General features: G+C 39.8%; 1 protein-coding gene across 3 annotated transcripts in view; it reads right to left on the minus strand.

Moving 5' to 3' along the window:
* Nucleotides 1-23,936, minus strand: part of LOC104698581 (cytosolic phospholipase A2 beta-like) — a 49,693-nt gene extending 25,757 nt beyond the window's left edge. For 2 of the 3 annotated variants that reach the window (XM_039551914.1, XM_019280726.3), the window contains exon 1: nucleotides 5,408-5,534. In XM_039551914.1, coding sequence (XP_039407848.1) covers nucleotides 5,408-5,428 — 21 coding nt within the window. In that variant the 5' untranslated portion in view covers nucleotides 5,429-5,534. Of the gene's footprint in view, nucleotides 1-5,407; nucleotides 5,535-23,876 lie in introns of those variants that run through there. The other variant, XM_039551913.1, reaches the window with a different exon arrangement.
* Between the last annotated feature and the right edge of the window lie 4 nt (nucleotides 23,937-23,940).

Genomic DNA, 23,940 nt, shown 5'->3' on the forward strand with positions numbered 1-23,940 from the left:
TGACACCTGCAAGGAGGGCAAGCTCACCAAAGGGCCTTGCTGACTTTAAAGGAACAAATCACAGATGCTTCAGACAAAATAAAAACTGCCCTGCTTTGCAGGCATGGTATCACAGAATTCCATATCATTATGTATCCTGAAAATACCTAATGGGAATGGAAGCACTTCCCTTCCAGACGTGAGATTTATTTCTATCACAGGCAAGCTATCATTTTTAACACTATTGCAAGTTACTTTGTTCCTAACTCTTAACAGTTAAGCTTTCCAGCCTAAGCTGTTCAGAAAATACTTGCCATTTTCAAAAGATGTTCTGATAAGCATGAATGAACACATATGTAAATGTAACAATATTAATAATAAAAGCAGGGAAAATACTCAATTATTTTTTCAAATTGATATATTTAAATTTCCTTTTAATTTTCTGTTGGGTTGTTGTTTTTTTTTTTTGCATGCCATATTAGCATGGCTTGTCAGCAATACTAAGTAATAATAACATGCAGTTATTACAGTCCCACTACCACTAAGAAATTAAAACTTAAAGCTTAAATTACCAACTGAAATATTGTCTCTATTTGCCTAAATGGGAAATTTCATTACACTGTCACTAAATAATTTGAAAATTTTCTTTTGAATGTTAGCACCATGATTAATTTTCCTGACAAGTAAATTATTAACTTTGTAGATACAAACTGTTGGGGCAGGAAGAACCTCTCTACAGAAGGAGTCACTCACTCCAGTTAATCTGAAATTCTTTTAAAATGAGGTGGAGACTATTGGACATGTCTATTAGAGATGAGAATAGCCTGCATTCAGTTTCATTCAGGCTTGTTTAGAAGTAAATTACGTTACATCAGATGGATATCATCTGAACTGTGAACTAGCATGTTCAAATATAGGCCTAATATTAAATTTTATTATGTCACTTAAAAGGTTACATACTTTTTAAATTCAGATTAATATTTAAGAGTTGCCCTGAGCAGAGAAACCCTTATTAAACCTGTAAAATCCCATTAGTCTGTTGCTTGGCTTGTATAAAAACGCGAAACAAATCTGTTCTTGTGTGACAAGAACTCTTTCTAGTATGTCTTCCTCCAAATTTAAAACTGATAAATTTAAAACGTTTTTAGTTTAATGCATTGTGGACATTACAAGTTCCAGTTAGGACACTTCCATATTTTTCCAGTTGCCCAGTGAAAGAATTTGACTTTAATTTTCCCGTGCAAATAGTTATTTAATATAGAACTACAAGCTGGAACACTCATTCAGCATTCCTAGTGGTTTTCATTTACATGAATTATTGGATTATGTAGACAATTACAGAGGTGACTGGTTTTAATTAATATGTTAATTCTCTGTCATTTTGTAATCAACTTCCCCCTTGCTCAACAGAAGCCCAAACCATTTTCAGAATCTGCCTTCACTGAAGAAACAGATGTTGGCATAAATATTCGCTTTGAACCTTTTGTGATGAAAATTTCCTAATTGCTTATAAAAATGGTGCATCAGCAGGTCATCTTCAGAGTACTCTCAGATGGGATCAACGTCATGTTTTCATCCTGTGCCACTACATCCAGAGAGCCTCACTCCTCCTCCCTTTCCCTTCCAACAGCAATCACTTTCCTTAAATATCTCAGCATTTGCCAAATGATGGAAACACCATCAAAGATGACTTTTCGCTCCTGATTCGGTGCAGCTTAGTCCTGGTGTTGTTACAGGGTAAAAGGCAAACAGATTCAGGTGGGAAAATGTGGCCATAATAAACCCTGAGGGCTGTGTAAATCCCACAAGGAAGCCAGAAACCATCCCTCTCCCAAGACTGCAGTTACTCCAACCTGTGATAACCATTCAGAAGGGGGCTAATTCCTTTTTTCATCAGATAAAGGCAGAGCTAATTTTCTTCAATAGTCCAGAGCAGACTCCTAGGATCTGGTTTGGATGGTCTAAAATAACATCTTTGCCTAGAAGTGCTGGTACTCCAGAATACCTTTCTACAAAAAATAATTACAGTTAGAGGTACCATTTGCTATTTTCATAACATGAAAAGCAACATGTAACTTCACAATTAATGCAACTTGATGAACAGAGACACCATATCCAGACAAGCCTTGACAGACTTGCACCTGTATTGGTCTTGCTGGCTTTAGTTCACTTCCTTGGGAGAAACGTGGCTATGGTTTCTTGTACAGCCATGCAGAGAGTAACAAAACTCCTCTGTAAATATCCAGAGTCAAAGGCAGCTTTCCCAGAAGCGCATCATTCTATTTTTGCTGGAAAATTAGTAGTATGACATTGAGGCCAACAACAGAGTGCAGGATTCAGCTACCTGTGTATTGTTGCATCCTAAGCAATAATACTCCAGGCCAATAAATAGTGGCATCTCCAGAGTACCAAAGGGAAGGCTAAAAGTTGGCAAAAAAAAGAAGAAACCAACAAACATCTTTTCACTTGATAGCATTTAGCATTAAACTATATTTCTGTGCTCTCAAACCAAGCTTTGAGAGAGTAATTTCTGTTAAAAATACAGAAGACTCAGTAATCAGGAGATAAAACTAGCATATCAGAATTGCCACATCTGTATCAAACCTTAACAGACTGAAAATTCACATCTGTTGCCAACATCTCACTGATTGTAATAATACACGCTCACTGACTTCCTTCCATAGGAATGTTGATCAGCTTTGGCAGCATAATTCTCTTGTTTACAGCAGTTAGTCTCTTTAGGTTTCATTCTAAAAAGACAAATTTGAGTGTATGAAATCTTCTTAAAGCTCATAAATATTGAGGAGCCCACCAAGACAGTCTATGGATGGCAGTAAAAGAAGAAAAACCTACCAAGAGCTCATATGTTTGATTTCAGTCATTGCCTCTCCACACTGCTCCTAGAACAAGATCTCATGGCTACCTTCACCAGAAAGTTAGTATTCTAGTGAAGTTTCTGCAATCTGTGAACCTCATCCCATAACTACCTCCTCTCTTTTTCTTTTTTTTTTTCAAGTAAGTCCTTGGTTTGTACATGTTAGCAGGCTGATTGGAACGTCAGTGTTTCACTCTCCCTGCACCAAGCCTAAGCAGTTCTCTGAGCAGAGGTATCACCATGGGATAACGCCAAATTATATTAAGCTTTACATGAGGATTTTGCTGTCTTCTGACATTTTGAAAATAGCTATAGGATTTATCACTCAGCTTTATAAATATCTTTCAGACATGAATAATTACTTTCTTTGATGGATTATTTCTTTCTTCAGTGGTGTACTAGAAGCTGTACAGTATCTTGTCTACAAGATCTCATGCCAAATATAGCCATTTGGCATATTCCTACCATTATTTTATGTTAGATACTGAGAATTTGGTCCAACTACAATTTGGAAATTTACCAAATTGAGATTAAATCTATAAATTTATAAACTATAAGAAAGCTTCATTACAAGCCTGGTTCTGAAGCACTCTTTTCCACATGGATCCTCTAACATCTAGTATGGGCTGAGTTTATTAGCCCTTCCATCAGTGAGAACACTGCTAGCAATTTGTCCTTCCAATCTGCTGCCTACTTTCATTAAAATTAAAGGGATGAAAAGTTCTAGTGGAAAAAGTGAATGACTGAAGAAATATAGAAAACTATGAGAGTCTCATTTTGCTTGGGAATCACAATTGTCAAAAATTTTATCATTGGAAGTTGAACAGTTAGTGAGGAAATCTAATTTGTCTTACAAACATATACTGTAATTTCATGTTATCACTGACGGATTACTTCAAGAGTCATTGTGGATTTGGGACGTATCACCTGCTCATATCTATTACTCACCCTTTTACACATATGAGTGGGTCCCTCAGGACTTTGTATTGACAAAATTTCTGAGTATTTTACCAGATGAAAATTATTCCATAGTCCACAAAATAAAACTTCTAAAGAGGGATTATTCTTGTCTGAGCAGAAGAAAAGACCTTGTTATGAATATGAAAAGTTGCAAATTAATACTGACAATCACTTCTGTGTCAATTTGGTAGCTTTCTTAAAGAGCAAAAAACTAATTGAGAGATTAGGAGGTCTTCCTAGCTAATTCAAAGTATCACACATTTCTAAACATGTGGGGTTTTTAACACAAAAGAAAAAAACCACAAAACACAAAACCACTCTGTTCTTATTTCCATATCTATTTGCCAATTTACACATACTGAAACACACACTTGCCTGACACAAGAGCAGAGCTACCTGCAGTACTGAATTAATCTCTTTCCTTGGGAATGGATGCTTTCTGACCTGAAACTATGCTTCCACTCAAACCTTTTGGCAGCGGTGCCTGTTAACCAGGAGTCTGTCCATATTCACAGAACAGCAGCTGCAGCATTGGGATGAAATGCAAGAACTTTGTCATTGAAACTTTCTAGATAAAATTATACCTGAGCTATCTACCCATCTACCAGCTCCAGAACTGTCTTACTAGATACAACATTGATCTTCGATATTGACAGATAATATTCATATCCACAACAGATAGATACATGTGTATCTAACCTGTAGATGGACTAGATACAACTTTTATCTGGAAAGTACATGACATTTACGACTTATTTTCTTTGCCTGAATGTTTGAATATTTTTAATCTATCCCTTGAGCTATCCGTTCAAGCTACTGATATTTTTTTAATCCTTAACTTTTTTCTTTTATTTGCTGCAAAATTTGACACAGCGTTCGATACATAAAGAATTATTATCTGTAAATAATTCATGTCTTGCATTCAGACAGCGCGTCCTTTTTTTTTTTAAGATATACACGAGAAAAGAATTTTCAGCTAATAGTTCTGTTGATTTATACTAAAAGCTACCAGTTAAAATCTCTGAACGGAGCTTACGATTAGAAAACTCAAGTCCAGACACGAAATACTTCCACTAGAATTGCAAACACCGTAAATATTATGTTAAAAATAGCTAAATCTAATGAGCCAAACAGCTCATTAGATGTCTCCCCTGCAGCTAAAGGAATATAGATTATGCTTTGTTGCTAGATAAAGCTGTTGGTTTCTTTCAGCTGGGGCAAGCAATGAACATGTGCTATCCAGAGAAAAGCACACAGGAGGGCTAAAGCACTTTCATTTTATGGGAGGTAAACTCTTCAAGACCAGCCTCCTCTTCCTTCACGGACTTCACTCCGGCATGTACACCACAGGAGAAAAGCAAAGGGCCCCATTTTCTCTGTGTTTTCACTGAAGCTCGCTTACACATTAGTTACTGCACGGTGAAAGGGGAGAGCGGTGAGTCTGCAAAGTTCAGGATGCCCCTGCCACTCCGCACCAGCCTCGGCATCCCAGCAGATGCACCGAGGAGGGAGTTTGCTCAGGAGAGCTGGGGCAGAGAGGCCCAACAGCAAGGTGCCAGGCCAGAGCAAAGCACGGGGCTGCCACTCTCTTACCTTGGCTGGTGGGCTCCCCATGGCACGAAAGATGGCAGCAGCAACCGAAACCCCAATTTGGTTAACAGATCTGTCAGCTGACAAACACGCCAGCAGCTTGTTGTGCTGCTGCTGCTCTGCTGAAATAACCTGAAGGACACATATAATTTATACAGGCGCCGAGCTCCACCCTCTGCCTCCTCTGTGTGGAGAGCCTGCCTACATCTGAGAGGGAAAGATCTGCGATGTCGGAGGTGAGCAGAAAGACTAACACTTTTTTATTATCTCTCACAATGTGCTTGTGCCCCAACATCCTCCCACCAGGTTTTTGGGTTGATTCTGACATGTTCAGAAAGTCTTCCTTCACTCTCAGCTCTTCTACGTATCTAGTCAGAAGATTAATTTTTAGTAGCTTTTTAATTCTTCCACAAAATACTCCAGGGGAAAAAAAAAAAGCCAAAGGGAGAGGAGAGCTGAATCTCACGTATTAGACTCTCTGATGGGACACCAACCCACTTCCAAGTGCTCTTTTCAACTTTTCCTACAATAGACACCCAATATATTCCCAATATATCATTGGGAATCTTTCTGACAATCAGTAAATCAAGACTCCTCAATTGAAAGTACCTACTGGCTGATTACCTGGCCAATACAGAGATGCTGCTGAAATTGAGATAAATATTGGCAGAGAAAGGGAAAGCTGCATGCCTTCTGGACTTTTCCCCTCTACCTGCTTCTTATATGAATGTAAAAACTTGACATCTCCCAGCTTCCCATTCTGTTCTCCCATCAACTTGCTGTTGACAGTGCTGGGTCCTAAGGCATCCCCTGAAGATGGCAGAGGCATGGCTTCCTCCACTTCTCCCATACCTACTCTGACCTGCTGACAGGGTGCCTGTCAGGACATTGCTCCAGGCAATCTGCTCTGTCTGTACCTTAATCCACACTTGCAATTCCATGCTGTGCAGACCCAGACTTGGAAAAGGCCTGGAGGCCACCATAGGTTTGCAGTAAGGTATGTTCTCACTGGGGCATAGTAATACCAGATAGGATCAAGCTTCACAAAACAGCCAGTGGACACCTTAAACAGACAGAGAGTGTCAAGAGTTAATTTTCATCAAGTAACACTTATGAATTTGGCTTTTGACAAGAGAAGAAAAAATTAATTATAACCACAATAGTTGTTTAGGAAAATAGGTTTACCTGAAATCTAGATTTTTCATGAAACTCAGGTGAACACTGTGGATCATCTTTAAGCCACTTTAAAATATTTTCCACAAAAAAACTGCCACCAGTTAAAATCAATTTTAGGCAGATGCTTCTGGGCTTCTGCAAGTGACAACCAACCACTCAAACTGACATTTCACAGACTCTGCTGTGGCTGGAAAGGCAGCCACCATGCTCACCACTAGTGAGGACTAGATGCAGGCCCTTGCAGGGCGAGACCCTGAGTGCTTAGCCAGGTTGAAATCTTTGAAATACTAAAAAGAAATCTGTCTCAAAGGTCTGCTGTTTAAAGGTCTGCAGCAAATCAAAAGGCAGTTAAAACTCACAGAAAAATCAACCAAAACTCATTAGAAACCAATCTGGAGTTCAGAGCAAGCCTGCAGGACTCCTGCCATAACACTGTTTTAACAGCCTCACTTGGGCATTTTTATAGGACCAGTTAAGACTGCAATGCATACATCCATCTTCTTGCTTCCACGGACACAGGAGTCTGTAACATCCCATTTCCAGAGATAAGGAAAAAAAGCAGTGAATAAAGGAAAAAAAGCTCTTATTCAGAGTGTTGGTTTTCCACTTTTGTATTGCTGTTGCAGCTTTGATCACACATTCTGCTGCTATAGTGAACTGAGTGTACATCAACAAATTTACCTCCTAAAGAGAAGGCAAGGGGAAAACCAGCCAGAAAACAACAAACTCCACTCAAAGAGTGGTATGTCTGCCTGGAAACAGAGCAATGCATTAAAAACAGAACAGCTGCAGCAAGGAGACCCACGTCTTAATGGAACAGGAAAGAAGAAAAAAAGGTCCCAGAATGCTTTCAAATCAAGGTGCAAAAGTTATTTCGGAGAGCTATGGAACTAATTTTTCCAATAGCCCTTCCAAGAACTTAATGTTTCCAGTAAATCAGCATGGCCAAAATACATAAAACATTTTGTGTTTCTTGTCAACAAGACACGCTGACAAGTACTTCCTCCATTTCCTCCTGGACATCAGGGAGATGGGCTACATGACAAGACATGAAAAATGTACAGCACAGGCAAAGCAAGACAAAGTCAACTGCGTAAGGAAGGAACGACAAAACTAAAGGCTAAACCTGAACCAAAGAGGGCAGAGCAGAGTATGTCAGTGAACTAGCTCATAATCAGGCAATATCTTCAAGGGGATACTGAAACTCCTCCCCCTCCCGCTTTTAGAGGGAGGATATAGTCATGCCAGGCTTATACTAGTAGAGGTAGAAAATATGATACTGTACCTGCAGTATCAGATTGTAAAAGACTGTCCAGGAGACAAAGAGAAGAGGTTTTCTAGAAAGATTTTATGTGTTAATTAGGCCAGTCTCATTCCACATTTGTGACTGAATCTTACTTTTTTTCCAAACTAATATTTTGTAAGTACTTGGAATAAGCGGGGGGTGGGGGGGGTGGTAAGGGGAGGGGGAAGGGATAAAAAGACACATCAAATTACACTGAGGTTAAATTAGTTCATACACTACCTGTTGGCACGTGGGTAATGCACACAAGAGACTATGTGAAACAGAATCAGAATGGAAGGAATGCAAGCCCATGCTGCAAGCTCAGCATGAAAGAAATTAAAAGTCAATTAATACAGTGTTCAGCTACATGTAATTTACCCAATGGGCTGCTCACTAACCTACTGAGCTGCCAAAAGCTAAGCAGCAGAGTGGCAGCAACTCCAAATGATTGTGAACTGGACTATCCTACAGATGGCATAAACTAAAAAGCTAACAGGGACAGAAACTACAAAAAATTCAGATGTCTCATGGAGATCATTATTTGCCCCAGCAATGGCACTGCAAAATTTCCAACTCAGCTTTGGTGTACAAAAACTGCCCTCACCGAGGCACTCGCTTCACAGTTCTTCCACCCCTGGTCCTAAGAGCTTCATGAGGAAGGATAGCAGCTACCAAAACACCCTCATACAAATATAAACCTCCCATAACTTTGTTTGATTAAAGGTTTTCGTTCATTCCACAAAAGCTTTTAAACTGAGATAAGTGATGGGTCTTTCTAGAGCTAGATGCAGCCACACCACTGAGTAGGTGGAGGTGGAAGACTGTGCATCTTTGAGGAGATGTATTGTTTTGCCAGACAGAGACAATGGGAGATAACAGTCACTCTCTTTTTGCCTCATAAGTCAGTTTGTACCTTGTTCAGCTCAGTGCCTAGGTTAGAAAAATTACAGTTATCTAAAAAAATAAATGTGTATAGTCAAATTCAAACCAAATTTTTTCAAAACATTCTCAGAAATTGAGAAAAAAAGTGTTTTTTTCCCTATCTCATCCCCAAAGTATTTTTTCCATATTTATTTTCTTTAACCACTGTAAAAAATAAGCCAAACAACAAAAAATAACACTTTACTAAAATCTATCTCAATTTTTCAATTCAAAATTACCATGTGAAACTAGAAGCTATAAAGCAAGCTTCAGAAATGCCATATTTAGGACATGTAATATTTAATTTTGAAATAAAAGCATTCTAATTTTTCATTTTTCCCCCCTTGCCTCATTCTGAGCAAACAACACAGATAATCTGAAATTATTTTAGATCTTTGAATACTTTTCAAACAACCATTTTCAGTACCTGATGTTAATTAGAACAAAATACCAGATTGTCTATCTGAGCAGCAATCAGGGGGTAACATTTGTAAATGAACTGTCCTTCTGGCTATAATGATCTATACCTGTTTCAGAAAAGTAAAAGGTGTGATATCCTCTTACCTATCTCCTGAACCACTGTAATCTTAAACAAAGACAGCATACAGTAAATCCAGTATCACTGGCTCTTTTTCCTGGCCAGAGTAAGAGAGCTACTAATTTCCTTAGGTGCTTTGCAGGTGTGGTTGTAAACATGGCAAGATAGTGATCTTTGCAGCTTCACGATGGGAGTAAGCTGCTTATTACTTACCTGGGGTATCTGAGGACTGCAGTGTTACCTTTCCAAGATACGTCAATGTAAAGCCACACATTGAAACCTACTGTGTTTATGTTTAGAAATTGTTCTTTTATTTTAAACCAAGTGATTGCAGAGCATCTAATTGAAATAATAATTGAGTAAGATATTTCAATGTCATTCCACTCAAGCCAGTTTCTCAAATCTTTATCTTTAGATCTTATTCAAATAGCCTGACACTGATGTCAGTATAAAATTGCTTGTGCAAAGACCTCAGAAGAGTTAGGTAAGTATTACACTTCACCACTTGGCTGACAGGAACACTTGACTTATGGTTATGGTATTCAGCTTCAAATTATCAAGAGAAAGGTTTCTTTCTTAGTTGCCACCTACCTCTCATATTTATTTAATGGACACGTTTTTAGAATCAAGAGAGTAACTCTTGTTTTCTGTTATTGTTTTTCATTCTTTTTGACTACTTTCGGGCAGGATCTTCTAAGGACATGTTTGCTACTGAAAGTTATTATACTGGGCAAGAGTAATTAAAAAATGAAGTATGATTGTAGTGATTGTATGACACATACAGCAGTACTTCCTTTCTGTTTCTGTCCAATCCTCTTTCAACCCTGTATGTGGGTTTTTACAAGGTTCTACCTTTACCTGAGCACAGCCATCAGATGTTGGCTGAGAAATAAATAAAATATATACAATAATTTATTTCAAATAATATGGAAGTCATTAAGAGTTGAATTAATGTGCTCCTGCCAGTAATTTATTGTCTAAGTAGCCCTCCAAAAAGGACAAGACTAAAACAGTAGCAGGCATCCTCACTGTGCTGTTCTGTAAGTTAGCATTGCCAATGGGTAGGCTTCTTAACTAAAGCTAGCATCAGCCAACCCATGTCCTGGCTTAGGTAACCTGGATGACTTTATTGAAGTGTAAATGTAAGAAAACCACTGAACTGAGCATAGAGACAAGGCAAAAAAAAAAATATAGAAGCAGCCAATTCAGGGAGAACTGAATACATTCAAGTATATCACCAATAGCTCTGCAAATACCTGCAAATTTATAGAAGGCACACTGATCATGAAGAACAAGTGAATACTGTCACAGAGTCCTTGGTAAATATCTGAAAATGCTCAAGTCTTAAAAATAACTAATGGCAAAGTTTCATGTTGCAGCAGGAAGTCTAAGAGCTAGTTGTTGCTAAAACAGGAGGCTTTTGCTCCAGTCCAACTCCCAAATTTAGAAAGCCCTGCTCCTACATTGCAGAATTGGCTCTGGAACTCCTCTGGCAAAATGCTATGCTCCTTTGAGGGGCTGAAGCAATAGAAAACTACTCTTCTCCTTTTCCTGAGGAATTTCCAGGACTGCCCTTCTGTAGTGGCACGTAGCCATTACCTCAGCTTGAGCTCAGTAGTGGGAATCTGACCATGGATGAACACCATTGTCTGCAAGACCTGTCTAAAGCATCAGCACTCAAAGGGAAATGAGTATCAGAGGTGGAAAACAGATTAGACAATTCAATTGCACATTCCTGCAAGTGGATCATTACTGTCCACTGACCCCAGTATCAGAAAGTCACAGGGCTTTTCACGCCCCTTTGGAGGCTTCTTCTAAGGTTATTGAAAGATCGTCAAATTTGAAAACTGAATTTTTTCCTTCCTTCACTTTTGTTCTTTTTTTTCCAATACAAAAACTCTAGACTTCAACCAAGCTATATGAACAATTTAAAACAGAATAACCAGAGTTTGACTTAGTCATTAGAGTTATTATGAGCCTTGCAAGCTTATTTACAGCAATTAAGAGCCCTGTGACTCATTTGTGGTGGATTATACCTTCTGACAGCAGAAGACAACTTCAGGGGTTCTACAGAGGATTTTAATACAAAAGCTCCTTCTGCACTGATGCTTATCCCCACAAAAAATATTTCTGATGAGAAATATGTCTCACTTAGGTGTGTCTCTTCTTCTATTCAACTTGTACCATTTCTGTGACAAAAAGAAGTCAAAGTTTTCCTAATAGAGCAACTGGGAATTTGCCTTGCTGAAAGCACTCTCAGCTTAATTCCAGTGGTATGAAAGCATCTTTGTCACCTGCTCCTCTTAAGCCAGTGGAGAAGGCAAACAAGCGTGAGCGGGGAGCCTGGCACTTGAAACACAGTGAGCATCTCAGCTGGTCTCAGGAAAGCTGCTCTAACCTGTGCCAAGGCAGAGTCATCCACGGAGCTTGATATTATCTCTGAATGTCTCTGTGCACGCATATTAGGTCAGGGTTAATTCCTCTGTTTCAGCAGCACATAAAATATGACACTTGCATAACACTGCAATTTTAAATGCTTTCATTATAGCAGAAAAAATATTTTTTACTGGCACAGATCCTTTTTAACCTCTTAACTTATATAATGCCTTGGGAATTCTGAAGCTCCAAAGATTTTTATGAAGTGCTTCTTGAAACCTGAGAACTTAGAATAGAAAATCATACCAAAGCCAAGAGAAATGTATAGCCTTCAGCATCTCAAGGAACTAGGGTGTTTTTAACTGTAGGCCTCCCACATTCATGGTCTCTGTGGCAGGTAACACATGATATGGCCAACAAGAGAAAATTTTTGTGTAGGTCATGAAAGGCACTGCATCTGTTCAGAGCAGAACATTAAATTAAGCTACGTACACTGCCTCATTTTCCAGAGGATTCCAGACCTATGTGCTAAAGGCCCAAAATTGGATCTCCTGGACCGAACCAGGGAGAGTCTGGGCTGGGGGAGATGCATTCACTCAGAGACTCTAGCTCCCAAGGGCAGAGATCTGATGGAAGACTAGATTTCAGATGGTCACCTCTTCCATAAACAGGTCCAGGAAGGAAGCCTCACCCACAGCCTGCCAATGCAGCAGAGCACAAACCAGTACTGGTGCCTTCCCTGCAACACACACAATTTGTACTCTGCAACCCCTCCCCATGCAACAGACACATTGCAAAGTGGCAGAGACCCTTGCTTTGTATGATTCAAATCCACTAATTGTTGGTCTTCCCTACTGTGTAGTTACACACATACTGAATGCATTTGTCAGCCAAGTACTAGCAAGTAAACTGTGAACCACAAAAAGGCAAAATGTCCTGCACCAGTGCTGGGAACTGGAATGCTCATCCCACAGAGGAAATCATGTTGGCACAACTCCCTAAAAAGATTTCACTCCCATATATAAGAAAAATTTTGAAAAATTTCTGGGTTGATGCCTCAGCTGGTATGCCAGGACCCTGACTACACAGCTGTTTTGGCTCAGCAGCCACCTGGGCAGGCTGGGAGCTTCAAAGCTAAGAGATCTAGGAAGCTGGAAGCAAAGGAATTGACCAACAGCCTAGGAACATCTAATGGGCATCTCATTCACCTGCTGACCAGCCTAGGGGGTAGCCCCTGGTAAGTGGGAGAAGCCAGCGGTGTCCTGTCATCACAGAATGATGGGTAGCCAGAGGAACAGGCCAGGTGGGTCAACAAGGCGTACAAAAGCATGACAGCTTTCCAAGCAGGTTTCCATGAAGCTGGAGAACCAGCCAACCCAGCAATACTGAATCCAATCAACATTTTTAAACGGAGAAGTGTTGCATCAGAAAACATATGATCAGCTCTGTTCATCAGACACCGCTTCCTCACGTACGCTAAAACTGGGAATGGGAAGTACCTGACTGTTGATAACACACCGCATATTTTTTCCTCCTCCTCCTCAGACTTGATACACAAACAGCTGACAACATGGACAGATATGTGGAGCATGGAATGCCTTGTGCAATGACTTGCTTACAGTAAAAAGAGGAGAGAGGAAATAAGATTTAAAATGGTAATGTAGCCCCTGCTCTTTGACTTTGTCATAAATCCTTTGTACATCTTAGGTAAGTCAGTGAGAAATTTGTAGAGTAAAATGAAAGTAGCAACAACCAGTTCACCTGAGATCACAGAAACTGCTGCAAGTCAGAAGACAAACTGATATTGTAAAGAAAATACATAATGATTATATTGTTGTAGAATACACCTTCAATTTATAAACACAAACATTTTATACTAACACTCTCAATGTTCGGAGAAATTTAGTATATTCCCCATCAAGTGTCTGTATCATGAAAGGCATCAGTTTATCCAAGGTCCAGAAAGCACCAAAAGGTCCAGTAGCCATGGCACAGATCAGAAATGTGTCCCACCCTCTGAATTAATACTTTAAGACGCTTCTTGTTCCACATAGAACATTGTTAAACCTTATGTGGCTCTGAATCAAATGAAATGAATGGTTGCATTACATTATTACAGATGCAGCTAAATGCTCTTCACTTGTCCCAAGCAAAACATCCTTCAGCTCTGGGGGGAATAACCTGGGAGTCAAAGTTAATTAATGGTTTCACATGGCACCAGGGACAGTCTGTAAGAAGAAGTGAGCAGGGCAGCTTAATTTTTATTCAATATACTCATGTACTAGGAAGTCTATATTAATAACTCCAACAGAAAATACTATGGTCTCCATTGCAAAACCGAGAAACAAAGATACCGTAAAGCAATTTGATGCTTTCCTAAATAGCAGTAGATCTTAACAGCTATTAACAACCCCTTCCGTTTGAACATTTGAAAGAACTGTACAGGTGAATGCATGCCAATCCATTTCAGCCTCTAGTGACAGGAATATCTATTTGATATCTTAATTCTAGTTCTGGTCATGACCATTTGAGCTGCACTTCCTTCCTTCTGACATATGTAGTCATCACCATTATGTGGTCTGTCTGTGTCAGGACAGGGTTTAATGAAAAACATACTAACAACAGAGCATCTTGGGGTTTTTATTGCCACCTGTGTAGAGCTCAACACAGGTAAAATCCCCATCCCTTGCACTGTCTCCTGTCCCTCACCACTCCAGATTACTGAGGGAAGCTAGTCAAAATTCAGACAGTCAAAAAACAACCCATAGTAAAATGCTGAAAGTTCAAAGCCATGTCTTTGCTGTTGGAAAAAAGATGTACCAAAAAGATTAAGAGACATCTTCCTGATCTGCAGCCACTGGTAATTCACAAGTAGGTCTTGTGCTTAGACAATTCCAGCTTTTCTGCTATCCATTTAGTAATCATATGCATTTAAAAGCCAAAAGCTTTGATCATCTCAGACACTTGCACACATTCCTCTCAGGAACAGTGTAATTGATATTAATAGGATAATTCACAGGTGAAGTGCCACCTCAGGTGCACCAGTGCTTTATGAATTGGAGCACAACCAAACAACAAAGGAATAGGCACAAAACAGCAACCCATTTTCCCCTCTCTGCTCCCCATGAAAACCAAACGTATCACACTTTTTCATAGGTTTAATTATTGTTAAACTCCTGTTCCTTTACTTCTATTTTTTCATATGTGTTGGTGTTTGTGTTGGTGTTCATGTAATCTATTTAGACTACAGATCTTTTTCAGAGCAAGGTCTACACCTTATCTAGGAACTTCTATCACTTTTAATAAATCACTTCTCTCTTGGCTTTTCACTGTGCCACAGTACCATAAATGTCAATAAATTCTATTTCTGATCTTGAAACCTGTGTTAAAGCTAAACTATGTATCTTCCCTCCTACACCTTCCTTTCACATGGTGACCCCTGACTTTTCTCAGCCTCCACACCACATTTCCCTCCCACATGATAACTAAATTTAAATCAAAACTGGATGATTCTCCTCTATGTGTAGCTCAATCAAACACCAGGAATTACTGGGAAAAATGCATCTATTGGGTACGTCCAACTAAGTATTCATAGATGGCCTCTGTTTTAAAAATCTCTTTTTCTTCCATATTCAAGATTTTCCTTATATATCAAACATATTTTAGAAATCTGTAGTTGACCTAAATCCACAGGCAGTGATGGTCTGTGTGCTTCATAAAAAAGCTTCAGATGAAGAGACAAGCTGTTCCCATTATTTCAAGAAGACTCGCTCTTTAACCTAATAGTGTTAGAAACTAATACTGAAATCCCCTTGGCACTGATATACAGTGCATCTCTTCCAAAAAATATGGAGCACTAGAGCTTCCCAGGTAATACCTTGCATGAGACAACACATACAAGTTTCCTCAGAAGGAGCCTTGGTTCCAGGGCCTGAGGTTCATAAAACCACAAGGGGAGGAAACACCCATCCTGCTACTGTTCCACAGCTTTCTTTCCTGAGCAAACATTTTGAAGGCAGTTCCTGAACACGAACCTTGAAGGATTTCCTCAGCCAGTTTCCACTTCTTATTGGTAATTCCTACAGTAGAGGCACCAGCCCTTCATTTGCATCTCATCTGTGTCAGAGGGTTTCAGTCCTTCCTGTTTATAATTTATATACCATCATGGCAGCAGTGCCATTAGGATAATTATAGTTGTGTTAGGACTTCCCTGCACACCACCAGGAGACGCTTTGTGTCTTAGATAATGAGGTCAGCAATTTCCAAGATTTGCAGAACAAGGACAAATTGTTTTGGCAATAGGCCCAACTTATTCCCAAGTTTGACCTACCACCTTCTCCAACAGGAGACCCCATCTGCTCTTCTCCATTACTGTTCATACCTTCTGCTTGAAGCTCTTCTTCCTCCAGGAGGAACCATACCATGTTTTATCCTCTGCAGAAGCTCCCATACTAAAGGCCACCACCAGCACAGAGGCCAATGGAGAATTCTTCCAGTTAAGATAATCACAGAAGCAATGGTGAGGGGAAATAGGAGATATCATTGGCCAAAATCATATTTTTTCTAAATAAACATCAGTGGAACATACTTCTAAGCTGGTTTTACATTGCAAGTAACAAGAGGAAACACAAAATAATCTGCTGTTCACAAATGTACACACAAATGGACTCACAGATGGTCTTCCAAACCCACCTATTGCACTGTTGCTGTCTCTGCAAGGGACAGGACATTTCGGCTCTACTGTAGCCTGTGGCATCTGACAGTCCAGGTTTTATTTAGCATTTAATCTCAGGTCACATTCAAGACCAGACTAATGCAGCTAATTCCTCAGTTTGTACCATTGCACTGAAATTCATACTGAGGCACCTGAATTTTCAGAGCACTATGCTTTGTAGACCTAACAACTCTAAATATGACTTGACTATGCACTTAAATTGAAGACATGGCCCTCAAAACAGGCACATTACAAGTGAATTCCTGGTCCAAACAGAATTGGTAGCAAAACTATCACTAAGAAATACACATTTTAAACCAGTGCTATCACTCTCAGCAGCTATGCAGTGAGTAAGCTCCATACAAAACAGAGCAACTGGCTTAGGGAAAGCATTGCAACTACCTAATGTGCTAACAATCAAAACAAAGCACCGTGCACTCTTCATGGGTGTTAAGCCATTGTCAGACATGTAACCTTCCTATAAAACATTAATCCAACCTACACGGACTGTCAGGGTGTTAGCACAGGGCCTGCTACTCCAGGCTCACTTGCCATTCACAGAAGAAACAGTGCACACCAACACTTAGCACTGCATGAGATTTTGCAGCTTTTCGACACACCCTGAGCCAGATATCATCTGCTCAGCTAAGGCTCCTACTGTATCTGTACACAACTGTTTCTCTCACTGTTGCTATAGCTGCACATTATGAAACTCCTTAAATACGCAATACATCAGTTTTTGGCACAGCTCTCTTGAGCAGGTGGGTTGTGCAATGCATTCTTCAGAGCTATCAGGGATTAAACAGCATTTTGTGGGTCCCAGGAGCTGCAGTTTACATTGCGCTGAGCACCATAAAGCCAAGTTTCCTCTGTTCAGCAGAGCCAAAGGGTGTTGCAAATTCAGATATACAGAGACAGAAGGAGAAAAGAAGAACTATGACTGAAGTTCAGGATGAGTCCAGCACAGATGAATTTTTAAATTTCTAACTTGCAAGAATTTAAGATAAAGCTTTCTATACAAGCATGTTCCCAAATTCAGACATCTGGAGAAAAAGTGCTTCTGGGCTAAAAAATTTCTGATGTATTCCAAGAAGGTACAAGAAGCTGAAAAAGAGATGTTTTGTGTAAAATATCCTCCTAAAACTCTCCTACTGTGAAGCTTTTGTGACCTTGGCACTTTTGCTCAAGTGTCTCCTTAGATAATACCACATGGTTGGGATACTTTGAAGACTTGGATTTGCTAGGCTTTAGTCCTAGAAGGTTTGGTGCCTTAAAACACAGTGACACCATGTGGCCAATTGCTTGGGCTGGAAACGATGTGCTAATGGAAAGAGCAGTGTACAACTTCCTCATTTTTCTTTGGTTTTATTGAATTTGTCTTAAGCATGTTTGCAACTATATTGACTAGTGACAGTAAACTAGGTTAGAATCGTCATCTGGACAGGTAAACAAAGCCAAAGCCAATGACTATTTGGGATTTCAGCATATGTTCAAATGTCTAAAGTTTGCAAAATTGTCCAATAAAACCCACCTGTAAGTTCAGCAAGTAAAATACCCAATAAGAACAGTTTGCACGTATGTCAAAACATCATATTCACTTGGCAGATGCAAGAAACTTGTAGAACTATGATCCAACATTCTCAAAAAAGTGCACCTGGAAGTTGCACCTAAATATCTATGGTTTAATTCTGCAGTAATATCACAAAAACTTGCAATTTATTTTGAAAGTGGAGATATATTTGCCTTGCTCTTATGGCTTGTTTTGCTTCCAAGTAGATGCAGACACCCCCATTTATTTTTACAGACATTTCTGAGCTAAGTATTTAAAGTCACAAGTGGGAATATTGCTGCTAGGAATGTTCTCAGTAGTTTGTTACTGCATTATATAATATGGTGACTGATGTGATGAATCATCTCTCACTAGCACAGTCCTTTTTTCCAAATGAGGTGCTGCACATTGAAAAGGTTCAGCTCACAACAAATGGTAAGAATGGCAGATCTCTTTGAAAGACACACACACAGGCAGGCAAACAGGCAGATGAAAACTGACTATGGAATATCCCTCAAACAGAAAGAAAATAATCATTAATTAGCTCTTCACAGGGAATATATTCACTCAGTAGTACTATCAAAAAATTAATGTTCATTAAGAAATGTGTATTTTGAGGCAGGGTTCAGAACATCTTGCTCTCGAGAGCAGAAAGGAAGTGAAAATACAACGACTCCCAGTTGTACAGGCTTTGCAAAGTCAGTGCCAACATTGCTTTTTTTACTGATTAGTTAGCTAACATGCTGGTGTCATTTTCTTTGTTGTATATTGAACTCCTGGTGAGCAATTTATGTCATTACTATCACAGTGCATCAGAATGCAAATGAAATAGGTTATTTTGAAAGGTGATGTAAAAGGCTATTCACATACATATATAATAGTTTCACCTATATATATAGTAGTTAGAGCCTAGGAAGCACCAGCTAGTTAGATACAGGACTTTCTAACTATTCAAAACAGGAGTTTGAGTTGAGGAAAATAACTGACCTGACCCTTCAAATTTTGTCACCCTGACTAGTGAGATTATGCTGCCATCTTGTGACCTGTAAATTTTACTTAGCTACAAGTCACAGAATTTTTTCCCTAGACTGGGAGGATGGTGTACATGATCTGAGGTGCAGTAATAATGCTTTGAGCAGCTGAGCCCTCTTTTATATTCAGATCCACATAGTCTCTCCCTAGCTTTTTTATCTGTCTCTCATGGGCTGCACCCTTCAATGTCAACGTGGTTGCTAGAGGAAGTGCTGTCCATGGACAGGCCTGAGTAGAGAGTAGAGGCAACCCTGCAGAGGGGATGAAACCCACAGTTTAAAGGACTAGGGGTTTGTAATAAAGGCTACAGAATGTCCCCCTGCTGCCAAGAGAATCAATCATCTGTTCTGGAAACCAAAACACCATTTAGCCAGCAGCTGAAAATTACAGTATACACTGAAGAAAAAAAAAAAAAAGACATATTCTTTACCGCTGAGAAGCATAATTATAAATGATTACATAGTTTTGTACAATGAGGATAAAATTTTCTTCTCCATCTTCTCAAGTGTGAAGCTTGTATATTTATGGTAACATTTTTCGTGCTTGAAAAAAACCCGTGTTACAATTCGCTGTATTCTGAATCTAAATAGGGTTGTTCCATCTGGTCACATTAAATAAAATATCTGTAAGTCAAAGTGGGTATGCTGTTCCCTGAACAATACAGACTTCAGCTGCACAGTGACTGCTTACACAGCATTTTGAAAAACCTGGGAAAAGGTTAGTATGGCTGCAATGACATTGAAAAGCAAGCTGGGATCCCCTCTCCTAGTAACAGCCCATTCTTTCCTTACACCCCAACTACATGGGCTTCCATCAGTGCGTACTCCCAAAGCACTTTCGAATTGAAGACACAAAATGAAACCTCGAGGTGCTGACAATCCAAACTGCATGTGCAAGGCAGGAGCAGGGACATACCAGGAACAAGCAGGCTTGAGGGCTCTGAGCCAACAAGGCAGCTGCTCTGAGCTCAGATACATCGCTTGGGAGAGCCTACAGATGGCATGCATAGCTAAAAGGTTCCCTCAACACCTCTACCTGGAGACAAACCATAGGTCTTTCCTCACCACCAAAGCCTCAACCATCATTATACACCCAAATCATATTTTCCTTCAAATCTTTGTTTGCCAAACTAAACCAAAGCATTCTGCACTTCAGTTCTGATTAGAGTTTTCAGGACATACTGTATTTTCTTCAGAGTATGGCATAGCAGAATAAGAGCTCCCAACTAGCCACTGAAGGTAATGTTTACCCATCCAGTAAACCACAATTCTAGCCTATGGAAAGAGGAAAAATGAATCTCTATACTCAACCCAGCATCCATTTTTGTAAGATGCTGATCACTTTGGCACCAATCTAATACTTGTAGATGCGTAAAATCCCACTGATAACAATCAGAAGTCCTTCAGGATATGTGCCATTTTTTCTCATAGTAATCTCGTAGTCAAAAATCCTGGAGACAGTGTTCAGGACTCCACCTAGTGAGCTGAAACAAGAAGTCTTTGGAGCAGACAGATATTGCTAAAGAGACCTTTCCTTTCCTCTGACAGGGGTAGAAGAGCAACTTAAGAGAGCTGAAGATACTCTGTTGTCAGAAAACCTTTATGAATCCAGACTAAAGTTCAGGGATTGCTGATGTTTTTAGTGGTATGGAAGTAAACCAAGGATACATTGGAAATCCACAGCTGGCAAGGACATACCCTTTCTCTCTCGCAAACTTAACCCACATACAGAAATGGGCAGCTACATGTTAATGAAAGAGGTAATATTTCCCTGCAGGTCTCCTTGTCATGTCAGCATATGCATCTCCATATTCTTAGAGCCCAGCTCCAGATATACAGATATTTTATTTTTCCATAACACCCACCTCTGCAACAAGAGTTTGTGCTGAGTCTGCCATTTCTTCCTCATTTCACAAGGAGGGCTTAAGAGCTACCAGAAGCATTGAGCGAGCCCTTCTGCCCTGAACCAAATATAATCTTTCAATCTTTCTAATATATAATCTCCTCTCTGTTGCAGTAACATATCAAGCTCTTCCTTCTCTGATAGAGTCTGCTCCCAGAACAGATTTGGGTTGCAGCAGCAGTCCAAACAGTCAGTGGATTAACAGAGGAGTTAAGCCCATATCAGTGCTAAGTGAAGTTGTAGCTTGAAAGTCTACTAATCAAACTAAAGCCTGAGACCTGATAATTAATAACTTTCCTTTCAACTAACTCCATCACAATAATCTGGTCACCCGTATCATAGGAGATCCAGAACTCATTTTGCAAAATTTGTCAAGAACTCAGCAAAAAGCTGGCATTCTTCTAAAGAGAGACATGAGGAAAGAAAGAAAAGCAGAATTCAGAAAACCTAATAGAGGAAAATAAACTAAAATAGGAGGAGAATAAAACAAAGGACCGTGAAGAGATAAACTGCAGAAGCTCAGACCTCTGGTTGCCTGGGGGCAACTGCAGAAGAGAATTTTGGTTTGGTCTGTGGCTCTTCCCTGAAAGTGGAGGTAGGTACATGCTGTGCCTGCTGTTTCTATGGTACAGGCAGGAAGACAGAGCTGAGGGTGCTGCAGAATTACCAGCCAAGCAAACAGTATCACGACATCTAAGCTCATCAAAGCATATCTTGTTTCAGAGAAACATTTTTAAGACGATTATTGGCTTTTCAGAAAATAGAGCTTTTTTTTTCTTCTCTTTTTCAGCTGAAAAATCTGTTTGGAGGCACATAACCACATACTATCACTTTCAGAGGCATGAAAATATTGAAAACATCCTCAAATATGCTTTCAGTTTTTACACCTCTTCAGTAAAAACCTAAAACCCATGAAGAAAAATCTTGCAAAGATAAAAGTATTCCTGACTGTCTCCACATGGACTCTTGCACTGGAGAACTGGGGACCACAGCAAGGAGAAACCATCCTTACTGTCCACAAACACTCATCTGCTCCCAGAGCAACTATATTTCACATACTAAGTAACATTCCATCTAGAATCTCCTTGACTCTGGGATCTGTACATGTGGTGACCCTCAGAAAAATCACTCCCTATTTTTCATGGGTAGCAGGAGGCTCTTTCTTCCAGGAATACCACCTCATAAGAAGAATTCTGCACAGACAGAATAGCAGGAAAGCAGCTGAGACATGCACAGGCACTGCTCAAGTCACAACCATATGTACAGTGATTTACCCTGAACAGCTTGCTCAGAGGTCACAAAAGAAACGTGTTTTGCTGCGTGAGTGCTACATGAAATGACCCGGCTGCCAAACCTGGCTAAGAGCTGGAGAGCTGCAGAGTGTACAGAGGATTTATGAAACTAACCTCTGCATTCCTTTCTGAGCCCAGGAAATTGCATTCCTTTGAGGTCTGGACTGATGTTCATTGATAACACAAAATCATGTTCTTCGGAAGGGAGAAAAAAAGCAAAGCAGAAGCACTGGAAAGCCAAATAGCCTTATGTGGAGAACTGAGTGGAATGAAGAAGGATAACAACTGTCTTTAAAAAATTCTACTCTCCTCTCAACCCAGCTGAAAGGAGAACCTGCACATGCAAAGTACTGGGAGCAAATTACTCAAAAATTCAAATGTTCTGAAAAGTTCAAGCTCTCTTTCTTAAATTTGTGAATTGAAAGGTAGAGTAGTATTACCTGCCTCAGCCCATTATCCTCCTCTGTGTGGTGACTGTCATATGGCTAATAGGGCAGACACAAATGATAAAAACACCCAGAAAGTGAATGGAACAAGCAGCAAATGAAGCAGAGAGAGAAGACAGCTCTGGCCTGAGTATGACTGAACTCTCACTGCTTAGTAACTACTAGGCACTAGCACCTTTCAGGTTCAAAGCTTTCTCTCAGGCCTCAGAAGAGGAAAAAGCCATGTAAGGAGATGAATGGGGTTGGCTTTTCCCAAGCAGTTCTTTTGCTAGTGGACAGTGTTTTTTAGGCTATACAGAACACACCTTAGTAGTCAGACACAACTGAAAAAAAAAGAGAAAAAAGTTGTATCTATCTCCAGTCATCCTCCCCCCTCTTTTGGGCAGAGTATTCCAGATGCATCAGAGGAAACACAGACAAGGCACAGCTTAAGCCATATATCCTAAGGAAGCTAAATTAGCAAATGACTCACTTTGCTTTGTATTATCTGAAAGGCAGCCCTGACAAAATAAACCTCTCATCTCATGAAACAATACCAAGACTTAAAAACCTATTGGTCTAATTTGGAATAAAATTTAAGCCTGTCTGCTGAACCCATCATAAGCACTCGTACTAACAAACAACAAGCTGCTGGTCAGAACACTAATCTGGAAAATGGGAGAACCTCATCAGGCATAGCCAAGGCAAGAGTTCCAGCCTTCTAAACCCCATGGAGAACCCCAGCTTTTAGGTTAATGGCTATTTCAAGGAGACTGTTACCACCAGTCCTTAAGAGGATAAAATGGAGTTATGCAACATCGCTAATCTTTTCCCCAGTGGGAGAAAAACTATTTTTTTTAATACCTTTCTTACCTCAGGACTCTCTAGTGGTTAGAGAACAAAAAACTACATTATTTTCAAGTCTGATGAGTGACTGGAAAATCTGAATGGAATCAACAAGAAGTAAAATAAATAAAACTTGTTCCTCCGTTTCTACATTGACCTCAAAGTGAGAGAATTTGAGAAAACTTCTATAACCTGTCACTAGAGCTTCAGCGATGGAAGTTACTACCTCTTCATAAAAGCATTCATTCTCAACGTCCCAAGACAGTAAGTGTACTAATAATAACTGATTATGAAACCTCTTCATCCAGAAAGCAAATAAAACACAGGTTTCAGTGACTTGTTTGTAAGTAGATCCTGTGTCCTGTGTTAGCCAGGGATACCATCACACATTGTCTTACAGAGAAAAGTGGATTCACCTCGTGGCTGAGCAATGGGAGCTGTGCTGATCCCGGGAATCCCGGAGCAGGCAGGGGTCACCGT

Source organism: Corvus cornix, chromosome 5, assembly GCF_000738735.6.
Source record: "Corvus cornix cornix isolate S_Up_H32 chromosome 5, ASM73873v5, whole genome shotgun sequence".
Taxonomy (NCBI): Eukaryota; Metazoa; Chordata; class Aves; order Passeriformes; family Corvidae; genus Corvus; species Corvus cornix.